Source organism: Galeopterus variegatus, unplaced genomic scaffold (assembly GCF_000696425.1).
Source record: "Galeopterus variegatus unplaced genomic scaffold, G_variegatus-3.0.2 Scaffold2719, whole genome shotgun sequence".
Classification (NCBI taxonomy): domain Eukaryota; kingdom Metazoa; phylum Chordata; class Mammalia; order Dermoptera; family Cynocephalidae; genus Galeopterus; species Galeopterus variegatus.
The window spans coordinates 123337-148044 of NW_007728830.1; the positions used below are offsets into that span (position 1 = coordinate 123337).

A 24708-nucleotide genomic window follows, 5' to 3' on the forward strand; every position below is an offset into this window, starting at 1 on the left:
AGGTCTGTGAGCTAGGTAATAGGAAAAAAAAAAAAAAAAAAAAAAAGGTTCCGAAAGCTACAGGAAAAAAAAAAAAAAAAAAAAAAAAAAAAAAAACGCCGAAGAGATTGCTCCCGTTGAGGAAGGGGAGGAGAGAATGTCAGACAGGAAGTGGCCCAAATGAACAAAGAGAACTGACGAGTGGGAAGGAGTAACTGGAGAACATTCCAGACCCTGCAGGGCCCTGTTTGTCATGCTGAAGAGTTTCACTGGGTCCCTGGGCAAGAGAAACCACTGTGGGCTGGTACTGGCATGGAGAGCGTGATGCACCGACTCCTTGAACAAATGTTCACCGAACATGTACTCAATGTGCAAGCACCGAGCCAGGCACTGGAGACACAGCGTCCCCACAGCCATGTGGAGGCCAAACCGAAGGACAGGGAGGCTGGGAGTCTGGGGGACCACTCAGATGCAGCCAAATGGCTAGTGACCACCACAAATTCCCTGGGGGACGCAGCCAATGCCTAACTAAGACAGACCATACCATTACTTCTGGGTCTTGAGTGACATCTTTATATCCTGATGGATCCAGCACCATCCCACAGGGGTCTGTGTACAAGCCGTGAATGTGAAGGACTCCATATCTGATGTGTCCTCTTGCCCACTGAAGGACCTGCCAAACATCAAGTCAAGACGAACAAAAAAAGCCCCTCATGTTACTTCCAACAGATATAAAAAGAAAATACCTAAATCAGATTCATGGTTTTTCAAACCTACCTTGGAAAGAGTAAGAGAGATGTTTCAACTTATGATTATATCTTTAAAACATAAGAGAAACTCAGCTGTTAGCACTCGTTATTCCTATCATATCTAAAAGTACTTTAAAGACAGATAGTAACATACAAAATATTTTAATATATGAGATTATAGCAAACTGTTAGGTGATTACTTTAGGGATTTTATAGGAACTTTCACTTCTAAGTTACATGTTATATTTTAATTACTGCTATTTATGTATTATTTTTACACCCAGCAAAAAAATATGTGAAAAAAGTATTTATCAGATGGCCAACTACAGTCATTTCAGTTCAAGACACAGAACAAGGCTGGCCGGTTAGCTCAGTTGGTTATAGCACAGTGTTATAACACGAGGGTCGAGGGTTCGGATCCCCCTACCAGCCAGCCACCAAAAAAAAAAAAAGATAATAATAATAATAATAATAAAAGAAAAAGAAAGACACATAACAAAGGCCCTCACGAAGATGCACATCATGTTCGTCTAATCCTATCTTTATGCCGGGGCTTTCGCATCAGCAGGAGGTGTGGACACAAACACCAACAGCTCTGCCGATGTCACATGGGTAGATGGGCCAGCTGGAGCTTCTGTTCTATGCAATTAGCAATTCATTTCCAGAGACACTACTACAGCAGGAAGCAAGGCTCAGCAGGACAATGCTGCTCAGACACTAGACAGGTGTTGTCAGGTGTCACTGATGGCTCACAAGAGGGCGCCGCTCCACATGAGGACTGCCCCCATGTGTGCCTCTGTCACGGAGCCTGTGCCCTTGGCCAGCTCTGCTAGAGGAGCTGCCACAGAGGAACGTGTGCATGGGGCTGGAGCTAAGCCCGGCCCTCACACTCACTGCGCGCCCGCATGAGACGTCTCCAACATGCTTGAGCTTAGCAGGACTAAGAGCTTCCCTCACGGGGTGAACCAGATAACAAAGGTAACAATGTCATGTATTAATAACAGTATAAGCAAATACACAAAGGACACAAACATGTCACAAAATAAAGTCAATAAAATAAAACTATGTTCAACCTTAGAAATAAAATAAATAAAAATTTAAAATTTTCACCTATTAAGTGGGTAAAGTGTATTTTGCTTTGTTTTTTAATAACCCCACAAGTTGGCAGGACACTGGGAATGGGTACTCCCATACACAGCTGGTGGGAGTAGACCTGGGAATGTTTCTGAAAAACAATTTGGTAATTTATATCACCACTCCTTAAAATATTCATACCCTTTGACCTGGAAACACTTCTAGGAACTTATTCTGAAGAAATAAATAGTGGGACATAAAAGTATAAAAGATTTTAATTGGGGGCCAGCCTGGTGGCGCACTGCTACAGTGCGCCACTTGGGAGCGCGGCGGCGCGGCGGTGCTCCCAACGAGGGTTCGGATCCCACATACAGACTGGCCGCTCACTGGCTGAGCGAGGTGCTGGTGCAACACCGAGGGTTGCGATCCATTGCCGGTCACGAAAAAGGAGACAAAAAGGAAAAAAAATAAAAATAAAAATAAATAAAAGATTTTAATTGTAGCATTATTTATAATTGTAAAAATATGCTAATGGTAACAGAGGAAGGACAACAATGACAATTTACTCTTACAGTCCTATTGCCATTTAAAATTCCCTTTTAAAAACAGCTTAATGACAGGGAAATGCTCACAGTATAATAATAAGGAAAAAAATCAATTAAAAACTTTGCAATCCCGGTTTGTTCAAGAAAAACTTCACAGCAAATAAGACTGTAAGTGATTTTGCTTTTAGTTTTTTCTTTATTACCATATTTCCTACAACGACTATAGTGAGTAAATGCAGATGAGAAAGTCTTGCAGACTACGGGACAGAACACAGAGGACACAAAAGCAGGCCACGGGTAGTTCAGAGACACGCAGGGCAGCACCTTCCCTGTGCCCAGCAGCCCCCAGGGAAGAGGCAGGAAGGCATTTAAGACTGACTTAGTGTCGCGTTTGCCGTGGAGCGTGGCATCCGAGGGCTGCCAGCTAGCGACTTTTCCTTACTACTAACTCAGTGCTGTAAAGTGACAGCTGCTTCTAAATGCAAGCCCTGCACATGCACAGACTTGTGCCCTCCATCTGCCACCTGCCCGGCAGCCCAGACCTTAGTCTTGTCCTTCAAGTCCAGAGACTCCATGGGCTTGTTCTGTTGCTGGCCGAAGATTTCCAGCAGGTTGTCGTAGTTGGTGGTCAGGACCATGGTGCCCCTTTCCATCAGGCTAAGGATCGACTGCAGCACCAGAGGGTTCTGGATGTGCTGCTCCAGGTTGTCAAAAATCTCCATCAGGCAGTCCTGGAAGAAGTTGGGCTTGGTGTCGCCTGTACGCTATGGAAAGGTGGAGCGAGAGTCACAAAAAACATCAGCTCTCAACAACTACTGAGCCCCTAAGCAGGTACTATTCTGGGTGCTGGAGATATAGCAGTTTAAAAAAATAAAAAATGACAGACAGGCAATCTGGCCTCATAGAGTTTATTAAAACTACAGGAGGGGGACAGTTAACGTACAAATTTGTAATATGTCAGCAGTGATAAATGCCACGGGAAAAGTAAAGCAGAGAAAGTGGAAAGGTTCTGCTGGGAGCGAGGGGTGGACAAGTGAAGAGCACCAGGGAGGCCTCTCTGATAAGGGGGCATTTGAGCAGGAAGCTGAGGAAGTGAGGCTTCTGCAGAGAGTGGCTGAGCTTGGGGAGAGCATGTGCAAAGGCACTGAGGTAACAGCACAGGCGGCCCGAGCGTCAGCAGCGAGCCAGGTGGCGGGGCGGTCAGAGAGTTGAGCCAGAACGGGATTGCGTGGGGCCCTGAAGACCACGTGAAGACTCTGGCTTTCCCCTCAGAGAGCTGCAAAGGTACTGCTTTTCTTTTTCTCAGCAGAATGTGAAATAGGGTATCTCAATGGTGTCTTAACTTGGGTGAGGGACAATGTCTCATATACCGCTGAGAGATTCCACAGGATTAGGACTGAGACCCGGCCTCTGGATGTATGAGGGTACTTCGAAAAGTTTGTGGAAAAATAGAATTAAAAGATAATATGAACTCTGCCAGGAACTTTCTGAAGTACCCTCACAGTACCAATGGTCGTCAGTGGCTTTGACAAGGTTGCCTCAGTGGAGCAGTGGGGGCAAAAGTCTGGCTGAGGGGTGCAAGAGAAGAAAGAAGCTGGCGACAGTAAATGCCACAGCTCTGTAAAGGGTTCTGCTGTTTGGTGGCTGTGAGAAGTGGGGGAGGGAGCGGGGAGGATGCAGGGTCAGGTGGTCTCAGCACTCCCAGAAGACCAGCCTCGCCTGGCACTGGGGCCCGCCACCACTGCCTGCCTCGGCAGCTGTCACCAGATTCCATCCCGCCACGCCTCTGTCCCTGCCAAGACTCACAGATTGCCACTCATCCCCATGGCTCTGGGCACACCCCTCCCCGACACTCTCCCACCCCTCTCCATTTCTGAAAAGCCTTCTACTATTCCCAGTGGGTCTGCCAGCAGCAAACTGCCACATCTCCATCCTCTTCTGTGAACAGCCACCTGCTTCCTCCACAGAAACCCATTTCTCTGTGTCCCTGAAGCCATCCCACGTGGGGCTCTCCCCCACACTCCTTGGAGCAATGAAATGGAGGGGCCCCTAGTCCCTGTCGCGTCTCTTCAGCTGTGCTTCTGTTGCAACTAAGATGTTCCACTTAGATGATCGTTTCTGTAACACGGCCTCTAAATTCCTGCCCGTCACTCCCCTCCAATGATCCTGTCCCACTGCAACCCCCTACGCCTACGGTCCGCCCAGACCTCATCTCACCCTTCTTAGGCATTATTTGAATTCCCCAATAGAGCCAACTCTGTGCTTCCTCCACATCTGTTCTCAAAGTGCTGAACACCGCAGGGGCAGCCACCGTGCCCACCGGCCTCTCCTTAACTCTTCCCCAGGGAGGTTTCCAAAGCTGCGCAATAGTAAAGAGAAGAACTGAACGACGCTCCAAATACTCTCTCCTAAGCAATGAGCAATCTACCCACCCGCGCCTCCGAGTGAGTGACAGCAAGGGCCTCATTTCGAGTGGGCCCTCGGTGCTGCCAGCAATCTCGCCACACTTCCCTGGCTCATTGATTCTTCCCCCCTTCTTCCCATCACAGGGTTCAGCCGACTGTCTAAGAAGAGTCAGACACTAATATCTTAGGCCTTGTGGCCACACGGTCCCTCTCACAACTACTCAGCTCTGCCACAGGACAGCAGCCACATACGACACATAAATGCAGGGCGTGGCTGGTGCCGACAGAACTTCACAGCCGGCCTCCCATCCAGCCCTCTGTGCCCGAGCTCCCACAGCTACTGGTGCCCATCTGTGGACTCAACCAACTAGTGACGGAAAATGTAGGACAAAAAATTACAATGCAATACAAATAAAAAACAATACAGTGTAGTAACTACTTACACAGCATTTACATTGTATTAGGTGTATTAGGTATTATAAATAATCTAGAGATGATTGAAAGTATTTGGGAGGAGGGCTGGCTGGTCAGCTGGCTAGGTTAGAGCGTGGTGTTGATAACACCAAGGTCAAGGGTTTGGTTCCCTGTACCAGCCAGATGCCAAAAACTAAATAAACAAATAAAATATCCAGGAGAATGTGTATAGGTTATGCGCAAACACTATGCCATTTTATACCAGGGATTTGAGCATCTGTGGGTTTGGCTCATGGACTATAATTTGCCAAGCCCTGCCCAACGATGATAGTTGTCTCTTATTAATAGAACACCTATGTTTGGCACAGTGACCTAACCAAAACCATCTCCCAGACTCCGGTGAAGCCAGGTGCAGCCCTAACACTCCGGCCAGTGAGATGAGAGCTGAAGTGGTAGCAGTACAGAGGGAGAGGTGGCTCCCATGCAGGCCCCTGAAGGGGTGAGGCAGGACCCTCCAGGTCCCCTCCCTTCCCACTCGCTGGAACATACACAGTGTTATGGCAGGAGCTGGGGCAGCCACCTTAGAGTGGGAGCTGGAAGCTGCTCGTTGAAGATGGCAGAGCAACAAGACATGAGCCCAGGTCCCCAACACTGTCAGGCCATGCTCTCCTTGGGCTGCCTACTTGGATTTCTATGTGAGAATTATAAACCTCATCGCATGGAAGCCACGCAATTCTGGGTCTCTTTTTTACAGCAGCCTAAACTCTCCTGCTCACCCTGATGACTATCTTATACTTTTCTTCCAGCTTTCTCCTGTGTCCAAACCTCTAAAATCTCCTCCTGTCCTGACTCTCAGGTGATGACCGTGCTTCCTCAGTAGGCACACAAGTAATGAGAAGAAACCTGCCAAACCCTCTACCACATTGTCTGGCTTCCCAGCATTTGCGTCTGTCCACCGTGGCTGACCTGGGACAGTGGTGACCCGGGTGTGTGCCTACCGTGGGCCAAGCTCCCACACCTGTGCCAGAGCCCACCAACTCAGTGACTGTCTCCTACATCACCGATTGTTTTTCCTCTCCATCAGGTCATTTCCACCTGTGGAACAAAGAGGGTATAACTTCTCCCATCTTAAAATGTTTTCTAGGGCCGGCCCGGTGGTGCACTGGAGAGTGCGCCGCTTGGGAGTGCGGCGGCGCTCCTGCCGAGGGTTCGGATCCCATGTGGAGACCAGTTCCCGCTCACTGGCTGAGCGCGGTGCAGGAGCGACACCGAGGGTTGCGATCCCGTTGCCGGTCCCCAGTACGGGCGCGACACCTAGGGTTGCGATCCCATTACTGGTCAGTAAAAAAGACAAAAAAAAAAAAAAAAAATGAAGAATGCCTTTGACGGCCTTATTAGTAAACTGGACATGGTTGAGGAAAGAATCTCTGAGGGCTGGCCTGCTTAAACCAAAACATAACACTATGGGTTAAATGTGACTTAGTGTCATGTAATGGAAGCTTGATCTCTACTGTAACAGGATTATGAGGGTGGTAAATCCAATGAAGGTATTGGACAGATGGAACATTTAAGAGGTGATGAGACTGCCCTCAAGGTGAAGGGATTAATCCAGTGGTGGGCTAATGGGTGGTCATGAGCATTGTTCTGATGGCTTTAAAAGGGTAGGGGAAGAGGCTAGCTCTCTCTTGCTCAGCCCATTCTCGCCATGTGACACCCTCCCTCCCTGTAGAAGGTAGCGGCCCTCACCAGATGTGTCCTCTGGACTGTAGACTTCCCAGCCTCGAAAACTGTAAGAAATAAACTCCATTTCTTCATAAATTACCCAGTTTCAGGTATTCTGTTATAAGCAACAGAAACGGGCTAATACACATACCTAAAGGATACCCCTTCACTAAATGAATATAAATCACAAAGGTCACACCCAACGCAGCATGACAATGTCCCTAAGACAATCTCACACAGTGAGGCGCTATTTAATGTGCACTATTTGAGGAGCCCCATTCTGTGCCTGACATCACCTCTGTTTAAAAGATGACATCCTGATGGACTAAAAGATTTTTGGCTCATCAGCCCGACTGCTGACAAATGAACACAACGTAAGCGCGTAGAAGTTTAACATTAGGTCCACAGATTCACCCAACCTGGTCCAGAACCAAGTGTCCCTGTGAAACCTGAAGTACTTGTCTGAGACTTACAGGTGACATCTTCCGGATCAGATCATGAGCGACAACCAGCAGGTCCTGCTCCTTCATCACTTTCCTCCGGAACTCGGCGATGTCCCCTGGGTGAAGGACGTCCAGCTCCTCTGCAGCCTCAATGATGGCCGCGATGCAGCTTCTCCAGGAGCAGAGGGCGGGGATTCCTGGGGCCACTGCCGCGCTGACTCCAGTCCCCACGACCAGGAGCAGTTCCTGGGGTTGTTTCCGGATAAGGCTTTTTAAAAACTTTCTACTTAAAAACAAGGAGGAAGAGAATAAAAGTCAACACAGAAATATTGCAAACACGCAGTATGGAAATACCTGTGAAGTTCAGGTCAAATACAGTCTGTACTGTCCACACACACGTTTTGTCCCCTCTTTATACCACTGGAAGACAAAGCTTGTGCATTCCTCTTTGTGTATTTATTTTACATGATCTGCCCTCATTCCATAAAGGACTTGGCCCAGCTGTGTCTCCTTCATCCTGAGTCACCCATTAAGCATATGTTTAAGTGACAAATATTTGTAAGTAAAAAACTCAGCAGGGCTGCCCAATTAGCTCAGTTGGTTAGAGCAAGGTATTATAATATCAAGGTCAAGGGGTCGGATACCTGAACTGGCCAAATGCCAAAAAAAAAAAAAAAAAAAAAAAAAGGCTCAGTAATTTTAATTCCTTTGAAGCTGCAAATAGCTTGTAAATACAAACTACACTGACAAAATAATCGCCGCTAGCACTGGCACATCAGAAACTTCCTGGCAAAATGCTGCTGCTCTGCCACCTATCAGCCCCAGCCCAGTCTGCAGGAAGGACCTCCCTGTCTTGCACCACTTTACAAGCATACACCACTGTCCATTTACAGTCAAAGAATTCTTTCCTGTGGAGCGCGACCCTTCCAGTCTTTTTTTTTTTTTTTTTTAAAGATGACCGGTAAGGGGATCTCAACCCTTGGCTTGGTGTTGTCAGCACCACGCTCAGCCAGTGAGCAAACCGGCCATCCCTATATGGGATCCGAACCCGGGGCCTTGGTGTTATCAGCACCGCACTCTCCTGAGTGAGCCACGGGCCGGCCCGGACCCTTCCAATCTTAAGTGGACCCCTCTAATTACTTGTTTGCTTGGTTTGGAGACTCGAACAGTCGCTTTCTTGGGCAGAAAACTGCCTTCTAGAATGTTTCTCATGTTGAGGCAAAGGGTAGTATATGGCCCTTGAGATTCCCTCTCGACCCAGGTATTTAGTGCCCTTTCGCCTCGGTAGGTACTGAATACCATACAAGCAGACTCGTGACAGATGGCATGTGACATCAACACGCCTGCCTGAAGGTCGAGCCGGTGTCATTTACCTTGAATTTTGTTCACTTCTATTCGTTGTCTTTTCCACTGAATCCATCTGTAAAGCCTAAAGAGAAAAATTAGTCAGAAGTGACTTCTACTTCCCAGATAAAAGTTCTTTTATTACTATCCTGGAAGAGAGTTAAGGCTGGAATTAAAATCAAAGATCCTGGATCTTTATTTAATTAGAACGCCTGAAAAATGTCGTATACAGAAAGCATACACAAAATGCTTCCTAAGCCACTGCTCCGAATGTGGTGTCACTCCTCAGGCGTGCGTGAGCCCAGCGGGCTCCATGCGGGGTTGTCATCTTTCAGGACAACATTCTAGAAGAGCTTCTGGGCAATGTGAACACACATCACTTATCACAGAAGGGGGAAATGGCAAGGAACATAACAAAGTAATGCCAAGACGTGGGTTTTCAGAGGAAGCACCATGCTCTGTGAAATGCCAAGTATACTGAGAGTGGGGTCCGGCAGGACAAATCTCAGGGCCAGCACCACTTCTGAGGTGCCAGGCCTTCCCTCGGGCAAACACAAATCCAACCCAAAATAATTATCAAAGTGAAATGTCAATAAAAACAGGAATCTCAAACCAGCTAGGTCTCTATCACCAAGCTATCCCCATATTCTACATTTTTTCTAAAATCACATTTCCGCCTCCCCCAATTCTAGAAATAATATTTACTGTAGACAACAAGAAAAAATACAGAAAAACAGAAAGTTTAAATAGCCCATACTCCTACTACCTATGAGCAATAACTCTTTTTTACTCTAAAATTTTTATATCATTTGAAAACACAGTGCATATCCTACTTTTTTCATGCATTAAAATAAAAGCATTTCCCTTCTGTTATTAAAAAACCATTCATAAATATAAGTGTAATGCTACATATATAGAATTATATTTTATTAATACATTCCTAATGTAGGACATTAGTATAATAACACTCTGACAGCCAACTGGGTGCACAGTTTTTTTTAATCTATTTTGAAATTATTTGTTTAAGAGAGATTTCTGAGAAGCAGAATTGCTGAGTTATGGGCCGGCCCATGGCTCACTCGGGAGAGTGCGGTGCTGATAACACCAAGGCCCCGGGTTCGGATCCCATATAGGGATGGCCGGTTGGCTCACTGGGTGAGTGTGGTGCTGACAACACCAAGCCAAGGGTTAAGATCCCCTTACCGGTCATCTTTAAAAAAAAAAAAAAGAATTGCTGAGTTAAAGAATATGAGCACTATAAAATATCTTAGCACACGCTGCCAAACTGCTTTCCAGAAAAATCTTCAGCAGAATGCGTAATCACCCACTTTGCCATGTCCTAGCCAGCACTGACTAATCTTTTTTTTCACCTCGATTAGAATCGGGCCACCAAAACTAATTTTCTAGGGTAAGGAAACAAGGCTTATTCAATCTATAAGCATCATTATGTTAGAGAGCTAACTGGAATCTTAATGTTACCCTCTGAAAAATGGACACACTGTGTAAGTGCTTACACACACTTTCTCCCCAGAGGACAGGGTTCATAGCTTTGATCAAACTCCCAAAGGTGTCCGTGACCTTCCCCCAAATGCTAAGAAACCACAGTCCACAGGGGAGGAAGATGAGGCCCACAGATGCTACAACCTGCCGAGGGGAAAGGCTGGCAGAGGCAGGGCTGGTGCCCGGCCCTAGCTCCCGTCCTCCATCCCACTTTGGACTTACTAGCAGTCATTGAAAGTCAATTTTTTTTTAAACCTACTAGATATTTTCTAAGGAACGTAACAAATACTGAGGTTCCCCACTATATAACACAATCTCTCCACTATGTCAGCAAACCTGGACCCCAGCCCTCAGACGTCAATCCTGTTTTACCAAGTAGAAAGCACGGGTTCTTGCTAACTGGCCAAGTTTCAAAGGCTCAGGAATCTCTTGCATGAAAGTGCTCTGAAGTTCAGACTGCTGAGTTAAGCAGCTCAGGCTCTGACCTGTCGGTGAGTCCACTGCCCCCACCAAATGCACGCTTCCCTTCCTAACCTCCCGCCGCAGGACAAACTCGGGGCAGCCAGTCCTGTTCAATCCTAGCTGAAAGGTTAACATGAGATGCTCATCTGCTGACCAATCCACTTGCCTCTGCCACTCCTGCCCCCCAGAAGAATCCACACCGCTTCAAAACAGTTACTTCTTCCGGCTGTGGGAAGGAGTCATTTATCTCAGCCTTCTCTACACAACAACATTTTGGAATATTTTTAGTCACTGGTCAACCATGATAAAGAACTTTAAAAATCTATCTCTAGTTCTTTCAATTATTGTTCTATTGCTTTTGATGCTCCATATATGCATGATTATAGTGACAATTTAAAACCCAAATATTATATTTACATATATGCAAAAAAGTATGAACAAAGTAAACTTGCAGGTGATACTTAACTCCAAAATTCAGTGATTTCAAAGTTTCTCAAAAGAATAAGTCGTCACTATTAATACCACTTACACAACAGGTGAGAGCTTGCACTCCTGGGCAGTTTGTTGCTGGTTTAAGTGCTCAAAGCCTCTTTCTCAGCTTGAACTTGAAGGTCTGGAGCTGGCTCTTCAGACAGCACTTCAAATAGAATCAATCACACAGGTTCCAGCCTCAATAGGCACATGTGTCTCTAGACTTTAACAGTGACATGTACCTTTAAGGATCAAAGTTGCCAACATGGGGAGTACCCAATTATACTAAAACTCAACACAGTAACTCTGCAATGATGAACTGCACACCTGCCCATATTTAGACATTTACTGTTCACTGTAACACTCACCACATGTTTAAAGACATTACCTCATTTCCTGTTTTTGAGCAGCATAAACATCAGAGCTAAATCTCACAATAACCTAGAAAGTGCCCCAAGCCTCCTCTTGTTTTAAAACCAAGGTCCAAGTAGATTTCCAAAGAAATTAGTACCCGATTCTAGAAGTTTCGTAGGTAGGACAGCAAGCCTCTGGTGTTCCACTGCCATCTCAAACACCATTTTTCTAAGCCAATCAGATTCCAGACGACAGTGACAAAACCCTTCAGAGGCCTTTAGGACGCTGCATCTTTTGGTTTCCCTGGTGATTCTGTCGTCACCACAGTTTGCAGGCCCACAGCCAAGTCATCATAGCAACCCATTTTTTTCAAGGACCTATCAGCATTTTCCCAAAGCACAGTCAGACCCCAACACAGATTCTTATAAGCAGTTCCTGTCTTTTTTATCCAAAGCCATTAATAAAAGGCATACAAGGATGTTTTCTACTTAGAATTCGAGATCACGAGTATTTTATGAAGTAGCTGGAGTAGCCGGACACTGCCTTATTCTTTAAATCCAAGCACCCAGCACTAAATGTTCATCAAACTGAGTCCAATGCAAAATACAAGTACAAAAACTAAACTTGTTATGTACAGCCAGCAAAACACAGCCTCCTCCCCAATCCCTAATGACTTCCATCACGCCTCCTGGTATCCACAGGCTTGTACAGTCTCCTCACGCACTGACTGAGATTAGTCATGTGACGTTCTTGGCCACGAGAATATCGGCAAAAGGGACTCAAGCAAAGGTTTGACAAGTGCTTTGACAACAAAGTCTGTCCTCTCAGAACTCTGTCTTGCAAAGCCAGCCCCTCGGAACACTGCAGATGAGGACATGCAGCTCTTAAAGCTCCATGACCTGGCACTGGTCATTAATACAACCAGCCTCGCCCTTTCCTCTGATCTGATTTTCACAAACTTCTTTTTTCATAGCAACCTGGTTTCTCATGTCAGCCTGGGGACTGGGGAAGAGCGTGGAGGCAGCAAGAGTGTTTTCGCATACATCTGGCAGTCATATTTCTAACCACAAAGGAATCATCTGGGCTCTGGTTGACAGCTATATTTCTAGTGAGTTTGATTAGCATGACTAGGTTCACCTGAACAGGAAACAAGGCACGAATGGACAAAAACTTAAGGTTCCAGAAGGAGGTGTAGCCCTGAAAATGCAGTAAGTCCACCCAGAGCAGCACAGGGGACGTGGCGGAGAAACACCATCACTTCCCAGCCAGGAGACCTCGCTAAACCTCAGTTTCCCACTCTGTCAAGTGGTGATTCCACCACCCACATCGCTGACTGGATTGCTGCAAAGACATGGAGTGAGGCAGTGTCCGAAAGGTGCTCACTCACGGTAAAATGCTCATTACTACGGACTGCCCCAGCGCCAGCAGGCTTTAAGTCCGGCACCACTCTTCCAAAGCAGTCACCACAACTACGTACCAATTTAACCGTAGTCCTGGTAAAACAATTTCAGTCATTAATAGTAATAAGGGGTCTTCACGATGAATTTTCTTCAATTTACAGAAAATACAAAGCCTTAACTTGAACACTTGCTACTTAACCAATTACTTTTTATCCAGTTGCAATGGATTGTATGGGGGAAAAATGCCTATTTTGTAATGACCAAACTGTGTTAATTGGCTTTTTAAAACTAGTGCCTCCAAACAGAGTTGCTTGGGCACATGTGCTCAAACCAAAAAGCGAAAGGTGGACTGGCTGGTTTCTCAGTTGGCTAGAGGGTGGTGCTGATAACACCAAGGTCAAGGGTTAGAGCCCTGTACCTGCCGGCTGCCAAAAATAGAAAAGTGAAAGGTCAGTTTAATTCAAAAAGCAGCATTAATTGCTGCCAGTTTTTGAGCCCTTATTAGATTCCAGGGAAAATGCTGAGCTCTTTACATGCATTACCTCATTTAATCCTCTCAATAACCCTATGAAGTGGCTGTTGCTGTTACCTCCACGTAGAGAAGGCTGACACCGAACCCTTTTAAGAGGCCACGGTGTAAATAGTCTTGCACCTTTTCTCCCAACATCAGTGCAGCTTGCAACGGCAAGCAAGTACACCCGCTATATTACCGGGAACCCTGCCATCTGCTAAAGCATTCACTGTCTTACAATTTGTCCATCAGGTGTGACACAACATAACTCAAGGAGATGTTGCTTAATGGTAAGCCAATAATAGTAAAACACACCAAAGCTGAGGCCAAAGGCATGCCGGATCACCAGCGTCTATCAGTCCCAAGAGGATACATAGGATGTTCTAGAAAGTAAACCTCTGTTGATACTTAATAAAATTAAAGAATTTTAGAGATGAACAGATCTTAATGGTTATGTGATACCAAATACCCTAATTTTTCAGAAGTGAAAATTGAGACTCTTAAGAGGCAACAACTTGGTCAACGTCCCCCAAGGAGTTAGGGACAAGCTATAAACGCACTCCTGGCTTATGTCCCATACTCTTCCACTCTCCCAGGCACCGCCTGGTCCACTGTGACCCCCAAGTCTAAGGTACTCATTTCTCATCTTTAGGCACTCGTTTCTGCTTCTTGACCACCAAATGCTGACAAATAACAAGACACACTGTTAGATCTACAGTTTCACCAGCTCTCTTAATCCATTCATTCCCCAGAAATGCTAAGAGAAATAGTCTCCATTAGGAAAACGTACGAGGCAGCAGGAAGAAGCCTCGGGCAGGCTACTGACTCTTTTTGGGCCTTTATTTCCTTTATCTGTAAAAAAGGAATAGCACACCACCTACAGTTGCTGGAAGCATTAAGTTTAAAAGAGCAAAGTCTGGAACAGTGTGCTTCCCACTATCCCCTAGGTGTGTGATGGAGAATTTAAATTACATAAAACTAAAATTCTGTTCCACAATCACACTAACCGTATTTTCTAGTCGCATTCTAAGTGCACTGGACAACACAGACATGGAACATTCCATCATCACATGAAGTTCTGTCGTACAGAATTATCCTAGTCTCCCCCTCCCTCACTTAAGTCCAGACCTCAACAAACAGAAGTCCTGTAGATTTTTCTTCCTAAATCTCTAATTCACACCATCTGCCATTGCCTTAAAGCCACCTGCTTCCAGTTTCAGCCCCTCTAGTCCCATTCTGACTCCAGACTGACATTTCCGTCGCATCTGAACTTGTCTCTCTTCCAGTGGCTCTCCATCTCCTTTGGGATCCCCAAGCGCAGCATGATCTTGGCCCATCGCTGAGGACCAGCCTCTCCTTACCCTGTCCCACCATGTAATATGTGCATCTTCTGTGTGGATGTCAGGCTTACAGACACACCATCAGCCTGATGAAGCTCTAAGGTAACCACGTGCCCTCTGGGTAAAAAGACAAAACCTCACCTAAAAAGCTCCCATATCAGTCCCCATGCACAGGAAAGAACTGGAACACCAGTCTCTGGGTCTGGACTTTCAAAAGTTTAGCCATACTCCAGCTGACCATGGTCCCCACTGCCACTGCCTTGGTCCAGGTCACCCCCATCTCTCATGTGGTCTTGCTTCCTCCAAACAAGTCTCCCCACCAGAGCCACAGTGACAGTTCAAATACTCTCCTCCTTAAACCCTTCAATGGCTTCCCACCGCCTTCAAGTGCCTCACCCTCTACTCAGCTTCAGAAGCTCCTAACTCGGTTCTCAGGCCCTCCTTCCGGCCACTCCAGTCTCAAACCCTGCACTTTGCAAAACTCCCAGTTTCTCCCATTCTGTTCTCTACTCAGAACACTTCCTCACTCCTTCCCACTGACCAACTCCTACCTTCCTTTAGCTCAGCTGGACCATCATTTACTCAGGGTGATGGCAGAAACAGTAACTTAAGAAAGAGTCAAGGGCATGGTGGGCCTCAGGGGGCAAAGCTGGGTTCTCCCCACTTAAGACTCCTTCCCATGCCACCCTTGGAATGCTTGTCATTGAAGGAGACAACACATCTCCAGCCATTTCCCAGGACGAAGCTATGCTCCAGCCACACCTCGTGGTTTCCAAAATCTGGTGTGCGCATTTTCACATATTGTCTGTCCCATTTGCCTATAATAACCTGGGCAAACTACTCCTCAGCCTCAACCTTCAAGAATCAGCTTCCCCCCCCCCCCGCCCCCCCCAAAAACCCCCCCCCCCCCCACCCCCCCCCCCCCCCCCCCCCCCCCCCACACCCACCCCCCCCACCCCCCCCCACCCATTTCCCAGGACGAAGCTATGCTCCAGCCACACCTCGTGGTTTCCAAAATCTGGTGTGCGCATTTTCACATATTGTCTGTCCCATTTGCCTATAATAACCTGGGCAAACTACTCCTCAGCCTCAACCTTCAAGAATCAGCTTCCCCCCCCCCCGACTCCTCCAAGAAGCCCTCTTTAACACCCCTTCCTGACAATCCCACCACCACCCCAGCAGGGTTCAACGCCACTACACTGTTACCACCATGTAAAAACGACCTACTTGTTTAATCACCTCCTCCAATGAGGCTCTGACAGCAGGAACTGTGTCATCTCTATCTCCAGTGCCAATTCCTGGAGCTTACCAAGCATTCAAAAAAATGTTAGTTACATGGTGAAAAAATTAAGATGAGACAACCTAAAAGCATCCTGATCTGCCAAATTCCTTCACTACTTAGTTCTGCCTCCCTCCACCACATCAGATCTCCTCTTCTCTAACCTGTCTGGTGGGGCCGTATGAATCTCACCAAAGAGCACTAAAAGATAAACACTATCCCTGCTTTGGCCTCAATGCAATCGTAAACACAAAGCAGGTGCAGGCCCTGAAATCACCGGCCGTGTTTGGTTCTAAAGCGGTCCTAAAAGGATCTGTCACAGGCTTCTACTTCTGTTAAACTATGGTTAAGAACCCACAAACCCGGGAATACTTTCATGGATGCCCCGCAGGTCCACTGATCTCAAGTTTGAGAAATCCAGTCCTGAGATCAGCGTTCACGGAACGCCTCAGGGTGGGTAGTAGACAGAGGCAGAAAGGGAAGCTGAGGGTGGTGGGATGGGGACTCCAGGGGTCTTGGGGGGCTAAGGACACATGGATGGCACTGAGGGCCTCCACCCAGGATAGGTCACAGGCCAGCGGGATTCTGCGGAGGCCTAGGACGGAGGGTCCTGAGCGAGGGGGAATCTTGAGGGTTTCTGGAACTGAGGGTTTTCTGGGGTCTCAAAGGAAAACGTGGCTGAGGCCCTCAGGGGGTCTCAGGATCCAGGAGAAATGCTGAAGGGTTTGGGGGTTCAAGGATTTCAGAGGTGCTTGGGGACTCCCACAGGGTCTCAGGAGCTATGCGGCCTGAGGGGCTGGGGGGATCCTGAGGGGGTCTGGAGCCAGGCGTCCTGGAGGGGCCGGGGGGATCCCGAGGGGGTCTGGGGACAGGCGTCCTGGAGGGGCCGGGGGGATCCCGAGGGGGTCTGGGGACAGGCGTCCTGGAGGGGCCGGGGGGATCCCGAGGGGGTCTGGGGACAGGCGTCCTGGAGGGGCCGGGGGGATCCCGAGGGGGTCTGGGGACAGGCGTCCTGGAGGGGCCGGGGGGATCCCGAGGGGGTCTGGGGACAGGCGTCCTGGAGGGGCCGGGGGGATCCCGAGGGGGTCTGGGGACAGGCGTCCTGGAGGGGCCGGGGGGATCCCGAGGGGGTCTGGGGACAGGCGTCCTGGAGGGGCCGGGGGGATCCCGAGGGGGTCTGGGGACAGGCGTCCTGGAGGGGCCGGGGGGATCCCGAGGGGGTCTGGGGACAGGCGTCCTGGAGGGGCCGGGGGGATCCCGAGGGGGTCTGGGGACAGGCGTCCTGGAGGGGCCGGGGGGATCCCGAGGGGGTCTGGGGACAGGCGTCCTGGAGGGGCCGGGGGGATCCCGAGGGGGTCTCGGGGACAGGCGTCCTGGAGGGGCCGGGGGGATCCCGAGGGGGTCTGGGGCCAGGCGTCCTGGAGGGGCCGGGCGGATCCCGAGGGGGTCTCGGGGCCAGGCGTCCTGGAGGGGCCGGGGGGATCCCGCCGTAAGACAGTCCCCCCGAGCCCGCCCTCGCCGCGCGACGGTTCCGTGTGAAATCAACAGCCCCTGGTAACCGGAGGCCCCGCCCCGGAGAGGGCGGGGCCAGGACGCGCGCCGCGCCCCAGGACCCCACCCACCCTCCAGGCCCCGCCCCGCCGAGTCTCCGGCGCAGGCGCTATCGAGTGCGCGTAGAGCGCTTGGGCTTCGGCGTTTACGCTCAACCACCCGCCTGGCCGCGGGTCCTCAGTTTGCTCATCTACTCAATGGGGGCGCGCGCACCTGGCGGGGACGTTGCGAACATTAAGAGCGACCGGAAGTGCCCCTCTGCAGCTGCGTCCTGCACCGCAATCACGCGCAGCTTCTCTCCTCAAACCCCAGGCGGACCCCGGCAGCCTCCTGCCCGCCCGGAACAGCCAGTCCTCCCCAGCCCGCTGTCGCCGATGAGCCCCGACGTGACCTACACCCGTGACTGTGCCTCTCCCCTCCCGTGACCCGCACGGCGCTGGGCCCTCCGTGGGCGCCCACGTGCTTGCGCAAGACTGAACGTCTGCCTCGTGTTCTTCCCTCACCGAGAATTACTCTTACCGGAGGCCAGGGTGGGACCAGCTCGGGCCCAGATCCGGTGAGGCCCTGTGCCTTCTCGTGCATCCGTGCACCTGGTTCCGCGTCTGTAAAATGGGTTGATCTTACCACCCGTTGTTGAGAGGACTACACGAGGTCATGCGTGGGTGGCCTTGGCACGGGGGCCACAGCTGGGTGAGTGTCCCCCAGTGATCTCATTGCTCAGGGTTTCCCCTCCCCTCCTTTCTCTACCACGAAGTCTTCCCTCAAGGACCCAGTCCTATCAAAAGCCACTTCCTCTTCCCGGCCTTCCCGGATCCGCCCTTCCTGCCCTGCCCAAGCCAAGGTTAATTATTACTTCCTTTCTCCTTAGCACCTTTTATTTCTTCCTGACTTTTAAATGGGCTGTTAGCACTCCCCCCCCCCCCCACACACACACACCCAGCCCACAGTGTAACCACCATTGCATACACCTCCGCATCCTCTGGATGTGCGATTTAAACGCAGTATATTTTAGTTCATGAGCACCTACCTGCTCCTGTGCTGGGTGCTGGGAACCTGGACCTGTGGAAGACACAGCCCCTGCTCTCAAGGAGTTCCCAGGCAAGGACCTTGATAAACAGTAGCCTTGGGGCTAGGTGCTGTAGAGGTCAGACCCAAACTGTCCTGGGGCCTTGGGCAAGGCAGGGCGTTCTCTAAGGCCCGTGGTGGTGAAGCCGGATTAATTATAACCCTACAGGCAAGTTCAGCCCCATCCAAGGAACAGGCTGCAAGTTTCAACCCCTCCACCCCAAACCTCAGCCAAGCAGCCTTACAAGGACAAGGCAGAAAGGACATCTTAGGAACAGCAGCTTCCTCCTCCCCCTCCCCGCCCTCATATACAGGAGAGACACAGCTTCACAGATTGTGGAAAATTACCAAGAAGACATGCTCCCTGGCCACCTTGACCAGTCTGAGTTGATAAGGGCTGGAATTGGCAGGTTGGCAAGGGGCTGGTATGGTGCTAGTGTGCAGATGCGTGTGCCACCTCTCTGGGTGCTGTAGGAGGTCCATTTCAATGTCGGCATCTGTGTCTTCACCTCCACGCAGCTGGTGGGAGCAGGTCTCATTCAGCAAGTGTTAAACAAATGAGTGAATATGCTTGTGTATGAAACTGCAAAGCTCAGCCCCCTGGAGCCCAGGGTCCAGACCCCATTCACTTCTGCACAAAGGTGCCCTTGGAGATGTGCTACAGGGCTGCCCAGTGAGGCAGTAGTGCATTTGGAATGTACATGCGTGTGTGTGTGTGTATGCACACTGCTGTTTACTGGGCGCCTACTATGCGCCAGGCGCTATGTCAATCTCTTTATAGGCACTCTTCACACTCACCACCATTCTATGCAGTAGGTTTCATTCCCCTTTAACAGGATGAAAAACAGACTCAGAGGACTTCAAGTAACTAGTCCAAGCTAGAAGTGAGCATGTGCTTGGAAGTGCTCCCAGGGACTGTCTGACTACAGAACTGGCTTCACGCTATCAGAAAGGGGAGAACTGATTCATAGGCAGCGCCCCAGGTGGACGCTCCAAAGAGTGAACAGAAGGACACCAGGGACCACATGACAATCCTCGCCATCCTGGAGAGGAAGTTGTTGCTTTATTGCATGGAAAGACCCATATCATAACACACAGATGCCCGACACAGGTGTACAGGCCAGACATACACACATCATGTGCCTTGGAGTACAACCTACATGGATAACACACACTGTACACTGTACACCCTCACTTTGTGTGTGTCATTATGTGTACATGCTGTACCACAGTAATGGGAAAAGCTAATTAAGCCTTCTGGAGCCTCCTCCCATTCCACCCACACCCATGTCAATTTTCTATAGAAACTCCCCCACTGCTTGCCACCTCCGGGCACGCTGGCAGGGAGGACTGTGACACCAGCACTGGGCAGCAGGTGGCGTGTGTATGGCTGGTGGAAGAAGGGAAGAAGAGAGCCTGGCATCTTAGAAACGTCCCTCTGGCCCTTCTCTGCCATCAGCTCTGCCCACTCCCCTCCTCAAACCTTATCCCTCTCCCAGCTCAGGCTTTGTTATGGATTGAATTGTGTACCCGCCAAAAAACTTTAATGTGTTGGAGGCTCAGTCCCCACTGTGACAGTGTTAACAGGGTGGGAAATCCTATTGTGGTAGTTGAAAGGTGGGACCTTTAGGGCCGGCCCGTGGCTCACTCGGGAGAGTGCGCTGCTGATAACACCAAGGCCACGGGTTCGGATCCTGTATAGGGATGGCCGGTTTGCTCACTGGCTGAGCGTGGTGCTGACAACACCAAGCCAAGGGTTGAGATCCCCTTACCGGTCATCTTTAAAAAAAAAAAAAAAAAAGAAAGGTGGGACCTTGGAGAGGTGATTGGATTGTGAGGACTGTGCCCTCCTGAATGGAGTGATCAAGTAGTCAAAGTGGTTCTGGTGGTTTTAAAAAGAGTTGATAAGGACGTTAGTCTCTCTCTCTGCTCCACCCCTCTCTCTGCCATGTGAGACCCCTGCATTGCTGTAAAGCTACCACCAAGGAAGACCTTCATCAGATGTATTCCCTGGACTTTGGACTTTCCCTACCTCAGAAACTATAAGCAATAAATTTCATTTTCTAACAAATTACCTACTTCCAGGTATTTTGTTATACACAACAGAAATGGGCTAATACAGAAAACTGGTACCAGAGAAGTGGGGTGTTGCTTATAACAAATACTTGAGAATGTGAAAGCAGCATTGGAACTGGGGGTTGAGGAGAAGGTGGAAGAATTTGGAGGAACAGGCTAGAAAAAGCCTAGATGCTGGTGAAAACTTAGAAGACAAAAAAACCAGGGAAAGTTTGGAATGTTTTAGGGACTAGTTAAATGGTGGTGAGCAGAACGCTTATGGAAACATGGACCGTAAAAACCATTCTAAGGAGATCTCAGATAGAAATAACAAGGAATTTATTGGAAACGGGGGCAAAGATCACCCTTGCTATGAACTGGCAAGGAATTTGGCTGCATTCTCTTCATGACCAAAAGCTTTATGGAATGTGGAAATTCAAGGTGCTGACACAGGGTATTTGGTGGAAGAAATTTCTAAGGAGCAAAGCATTAAGGAAGCTGCATGGCTACTTGTAACAGCCTGTGTTGATTTATGGCGGCAAAGGCAGGACATAAAGCCAGAACTTAAAAGAGAAGCAGAGCATAAAGATTTAGAAAATTTGTAGCGTGGCCATGTGGTACAGAAGCAGAGAGCATTTTCAGGAGAAAAATGCAATGGTGCTAAGAAGATTAGTACAAAAGAAAGGGATTACCAAGAGAAAGGAGAAAAGGCCCTGAAGGCACTGCAGAAGCCTCTGGGGCCAACCCTTCCATTTCAGGCCCAGAGGCCTAGGGAGACAGAATGGTCTTGGGGAACGGGCCCAAGGCACCCTCTGCAGGCTCGCTGCTCAGGGCCACTTCGGGAAGCTGCTTCCAGCACCAGCACCCCAGCTACGTCAGCTGCTCCAGCTCTGACTAAATTGGCCCCAGGTGTGGCTGAACCTGCACCTTTGGAAAATACAAGCCGTTATCTATGTGGTATTAGGTCTGTAGGCTTGCAGAATGCCAGAGCTGTGGAGGCTTGGGAGTTGGAGTTGGAGCAGAAAAACCCCACCAAGACCATGCCTAGTGGAGCTGTGGGAACAGGACCACCACGGAGACCCCAGAATTGTAGAGCTACCAGCATGCAACGCCAGCCTGCAAGAGATAAAGCATCACCTGAGACCAGGTACGGGGTTACAGCAATAGCTATGCTAATTATCTGGTTGAGGTTATTGTTGGAATCCTGCTGATGTAGCCAATTGTATTGCTAAGTGGCTACACCAGCTGTATGGCTAGACAGTTCATAATTAAAGCCAGAATGTTTCATTATTTTAGTTATGCTCAGTTTTCCATTTGTATTGTCGGGGCTGGGGGTCAGGGCCCACAGACCCTTCAAACCTTTTGTACAGACTGGGTCACCAGACCTTTCACACGCAGGTCCATGCTAGGTAATTGGGAAAGATCCTGGGAGCTATTGGCAGATGACATGAGCTCAGTCTTCATCTTCCTTGACAGTGGCCTCCCCGTGGCCCCTTCTCCCTGCAGGACATCCTGGGGGCAGGGCGCACTGTGGCTCAGAGCCACTTGTCCTTTATACATAAGTCCATAACCCAGGACAGCTGGGTGCACATGTGCAATTACATTAGACAATAACCAAGGAACACCTGGGCACACGTGCACCTATGTATCAAATGCTCGGCAGGATTCTGAACATCTGAGGGGCCCTGACCATTTTCCTTCACTTTCCCTCCACCAGGAAAGCCATAGGAGTGGAGTTGCCTGAGGACTTGGGGACCCAACCTCCACACCAGTGTGCAGAGGACATCAAACATGGAGTCAAGGTACGTGATTAACCAGATTTGAGATTTAATGCCTGCCCTGCTGGGTTCTGGGTGTGTTTGGGACCTGTTACCCCTTTCTTTAGGCCTATTTCTCCCTTTTGGAATGGGAATGTGTACTCTGTGCTTGTCCACCATTGCATGTTGGCAGTAGCTAACTTGTTTTGATTTTACAGAGGGGACTTTGGACATTTTGTGTTGAAATAGGTAAAGACTTTGGGGACGGAATGAAAGTATTTACCTATAGGACTGGCCTGTGGTTCACTCGGGAGAGTGCGGTGCTGATAACACCAAGGCCACAGGTTCGGATCCTACATAGGGATGGCCGGTTTGCTCACTTGGGAGAGCGTGGTGCCAACAACGCCAAGTCAAGGGTTAAGATCCCCTTACCGGTCATCTCTTTAAAAAAAAAAAGAATGTATTTACCTATGAGAAGGACATGAACTTTGGGGGCCAGGGGCGGAATGCTGAGTATTGATTGAATTGTGTCCCCCAAAGTTCATATTTTAGAAGCTTAATTCCCACTAACTGTTGTATTATGGTAATTGAAAGTTGGGGCCTTGGAGGGGTGATTAGATTGTAGGACCGTGCAGTAGTGAATGGATTAATAATGGTGGTCAGGTGCGTGGTTCTGAGGACTTTAAAAGGAGAGCACTTGAGAGGCTCTCTCTTCCTCTGCTTCTCCATTTTCTACCATGTGAGACCCCTGCATTGCTGTAAAGCCACCACCAAAGACCACCATCACCAGATGTGTTCCCTGGACTGTGGACTTCCCAGCCTCTGGAACTGTAAGCAATAAATTTCATTTTCTTATAAATCATCCAGTTGCAGGTATTTTGTTATAAGCAACAGAAATGTACTAATGTAGGACTGCTTACTGTTGGCCTGGAAGTTTGCAACAGGCTGCTCTGAGGTCTCCACTCACCAGTCCACGTCCCCTGCCTCCCAGCAGCCATGATACAGCCAGGGGGACTGGCAGTGATGCTGAACGAAAGTGTCCTGAGCACCCACTGTGTGAGGAGCTGAGCACGCGGCAGGCAAGCCAGCCCCTGCCCTGGGGAGCTGACAGCACAGTCAGGGACACAGACAGTAAACTCAGGTATCTGGGCATGATGAGGCTATGAAGAAAAATGAAGTCGTGTGTGGGACAGACGCTGCTACACAAATAAAAGGACAAGACACAGACTGGAAGAAATCTGCAAAACATATGTCAAGCCAAGGACCTAATTAAAAATACATAAAGGACTCTCACAGTTCAATAAGAAGATACATAACCCAATAGATAAAGCTGGGCAAAATATGTGAACACTTGCTTCTCCAAAGAAGATATATGGATGGCAATGAGCACCTGAAAAGATGCTCAGCATTATTATTCACTAGGGAAATGCAAATCAAAATCACAGTGAGATACCCGTGCACACCAGCAGAAGGACTGACCATGCCGCGTGCTGGCCAGGATGTGGAGGAAATGGAACTCTCGCCCCTGCTGGTGGGAATGCACGATGGTGCAACAGGTGCCCACCGGTCAGAGTGGCTGAAATAAAAAGTAGTGAGGACCCCAGATGCGGCTGAGGACGCAGAAAGACTATCGCCCACACATTGCTGGTGGGAAGGTAAATGGCGCAGCCATTCTGGAAAATAGCTTGTCAGTTTCTTTTCAAAGTAGACATGCACTTACTGTACAACCCAGCCATGAAACTCTTGGGTATTTATCCCAGAGAAACGAAAACTGCTCATGTAAAAACCTGTGTGCGTAGTAGCTGTATTCACACTAGCCAAAAGCTGGAAACAACCCAACTGTCTTTCAGTGGGTGAATGATTAAGCAAACCGTTTATGCGAGATTATCTCATGGAATACTACTCAGCTATGAAAAGGAACACAGTATTGGTACATGCAATAATTTGGATGGATGTCAAGGAAATGATGCTGCATGAAGGAAAAAAACATCAAAAGGTTATATAGTTTATAATTCCATTCAAACAGTTTTAAAATAAGAGGATTGAAGAAATGGAGAACAGATCGTGCTTGCCAGGGGACGGGGGAAGGGTGGTGTGTCTATGAAGGGGTAGAAGGAGGGGTTTTATGGAGATGGGACAGTTCTGTATCTTGCTTGTGGTGATGGTGGTGGTGACATAAAGCTACACACACACAGATGAGCACTGCAAAGATGATTTAATCTGAACAAGCTCTGTGGACGGTACCGGTATGAGTTTCCTGGTTTTGATGTAATTACGCTGTAGTTATA

General features: G+C 48.8%; 1 protein-coding gene across 3 annotated transcripts in view; it reads right to left on the reverse strand.

The window, feature by feature from the left end:
- The window catches only part of FAM118A (family with sequence similarity 118, member A), a 28191-nt gene extending 9921 nt beyond the window's left edge, over window positions 1-18270 (reverse strand). The window contains exons 1-5 of one of the 3 annotated variants that reach the window (XM_008582767.1): window positions 18063-18267; window positions 8705-8760; window positions 7362-7614; window positions 2890-3111; window positions 524-652 (exon numbers count right to left, since the gene is read on the reverse strand). In XM_008582767.1, the coding sequence (XP_008580989.1) occupies window positions 524-652; window positions 2890-3111; window positions 7362-7614; window positions 8705-8760; window positions 18063-18125 (723 nt within the window). In that variant the 5' untranslated portion in view covers window positions 18126-18267. Of the gene's footprint in view, window positions 1-523; window positions 653-2889; window positions 3112-7361; window positions 7615-8704; window positions 8761-11619; window positions 11684-18062 lie in introns of those variants that run through there. The other 2 variants (XM_008582765.1, XM_008582766.1) reach the window with 2 other exon arrangements.
- Between the last annotated feature and the right edge of the window lie 6438 nt (window positions 18271-24708).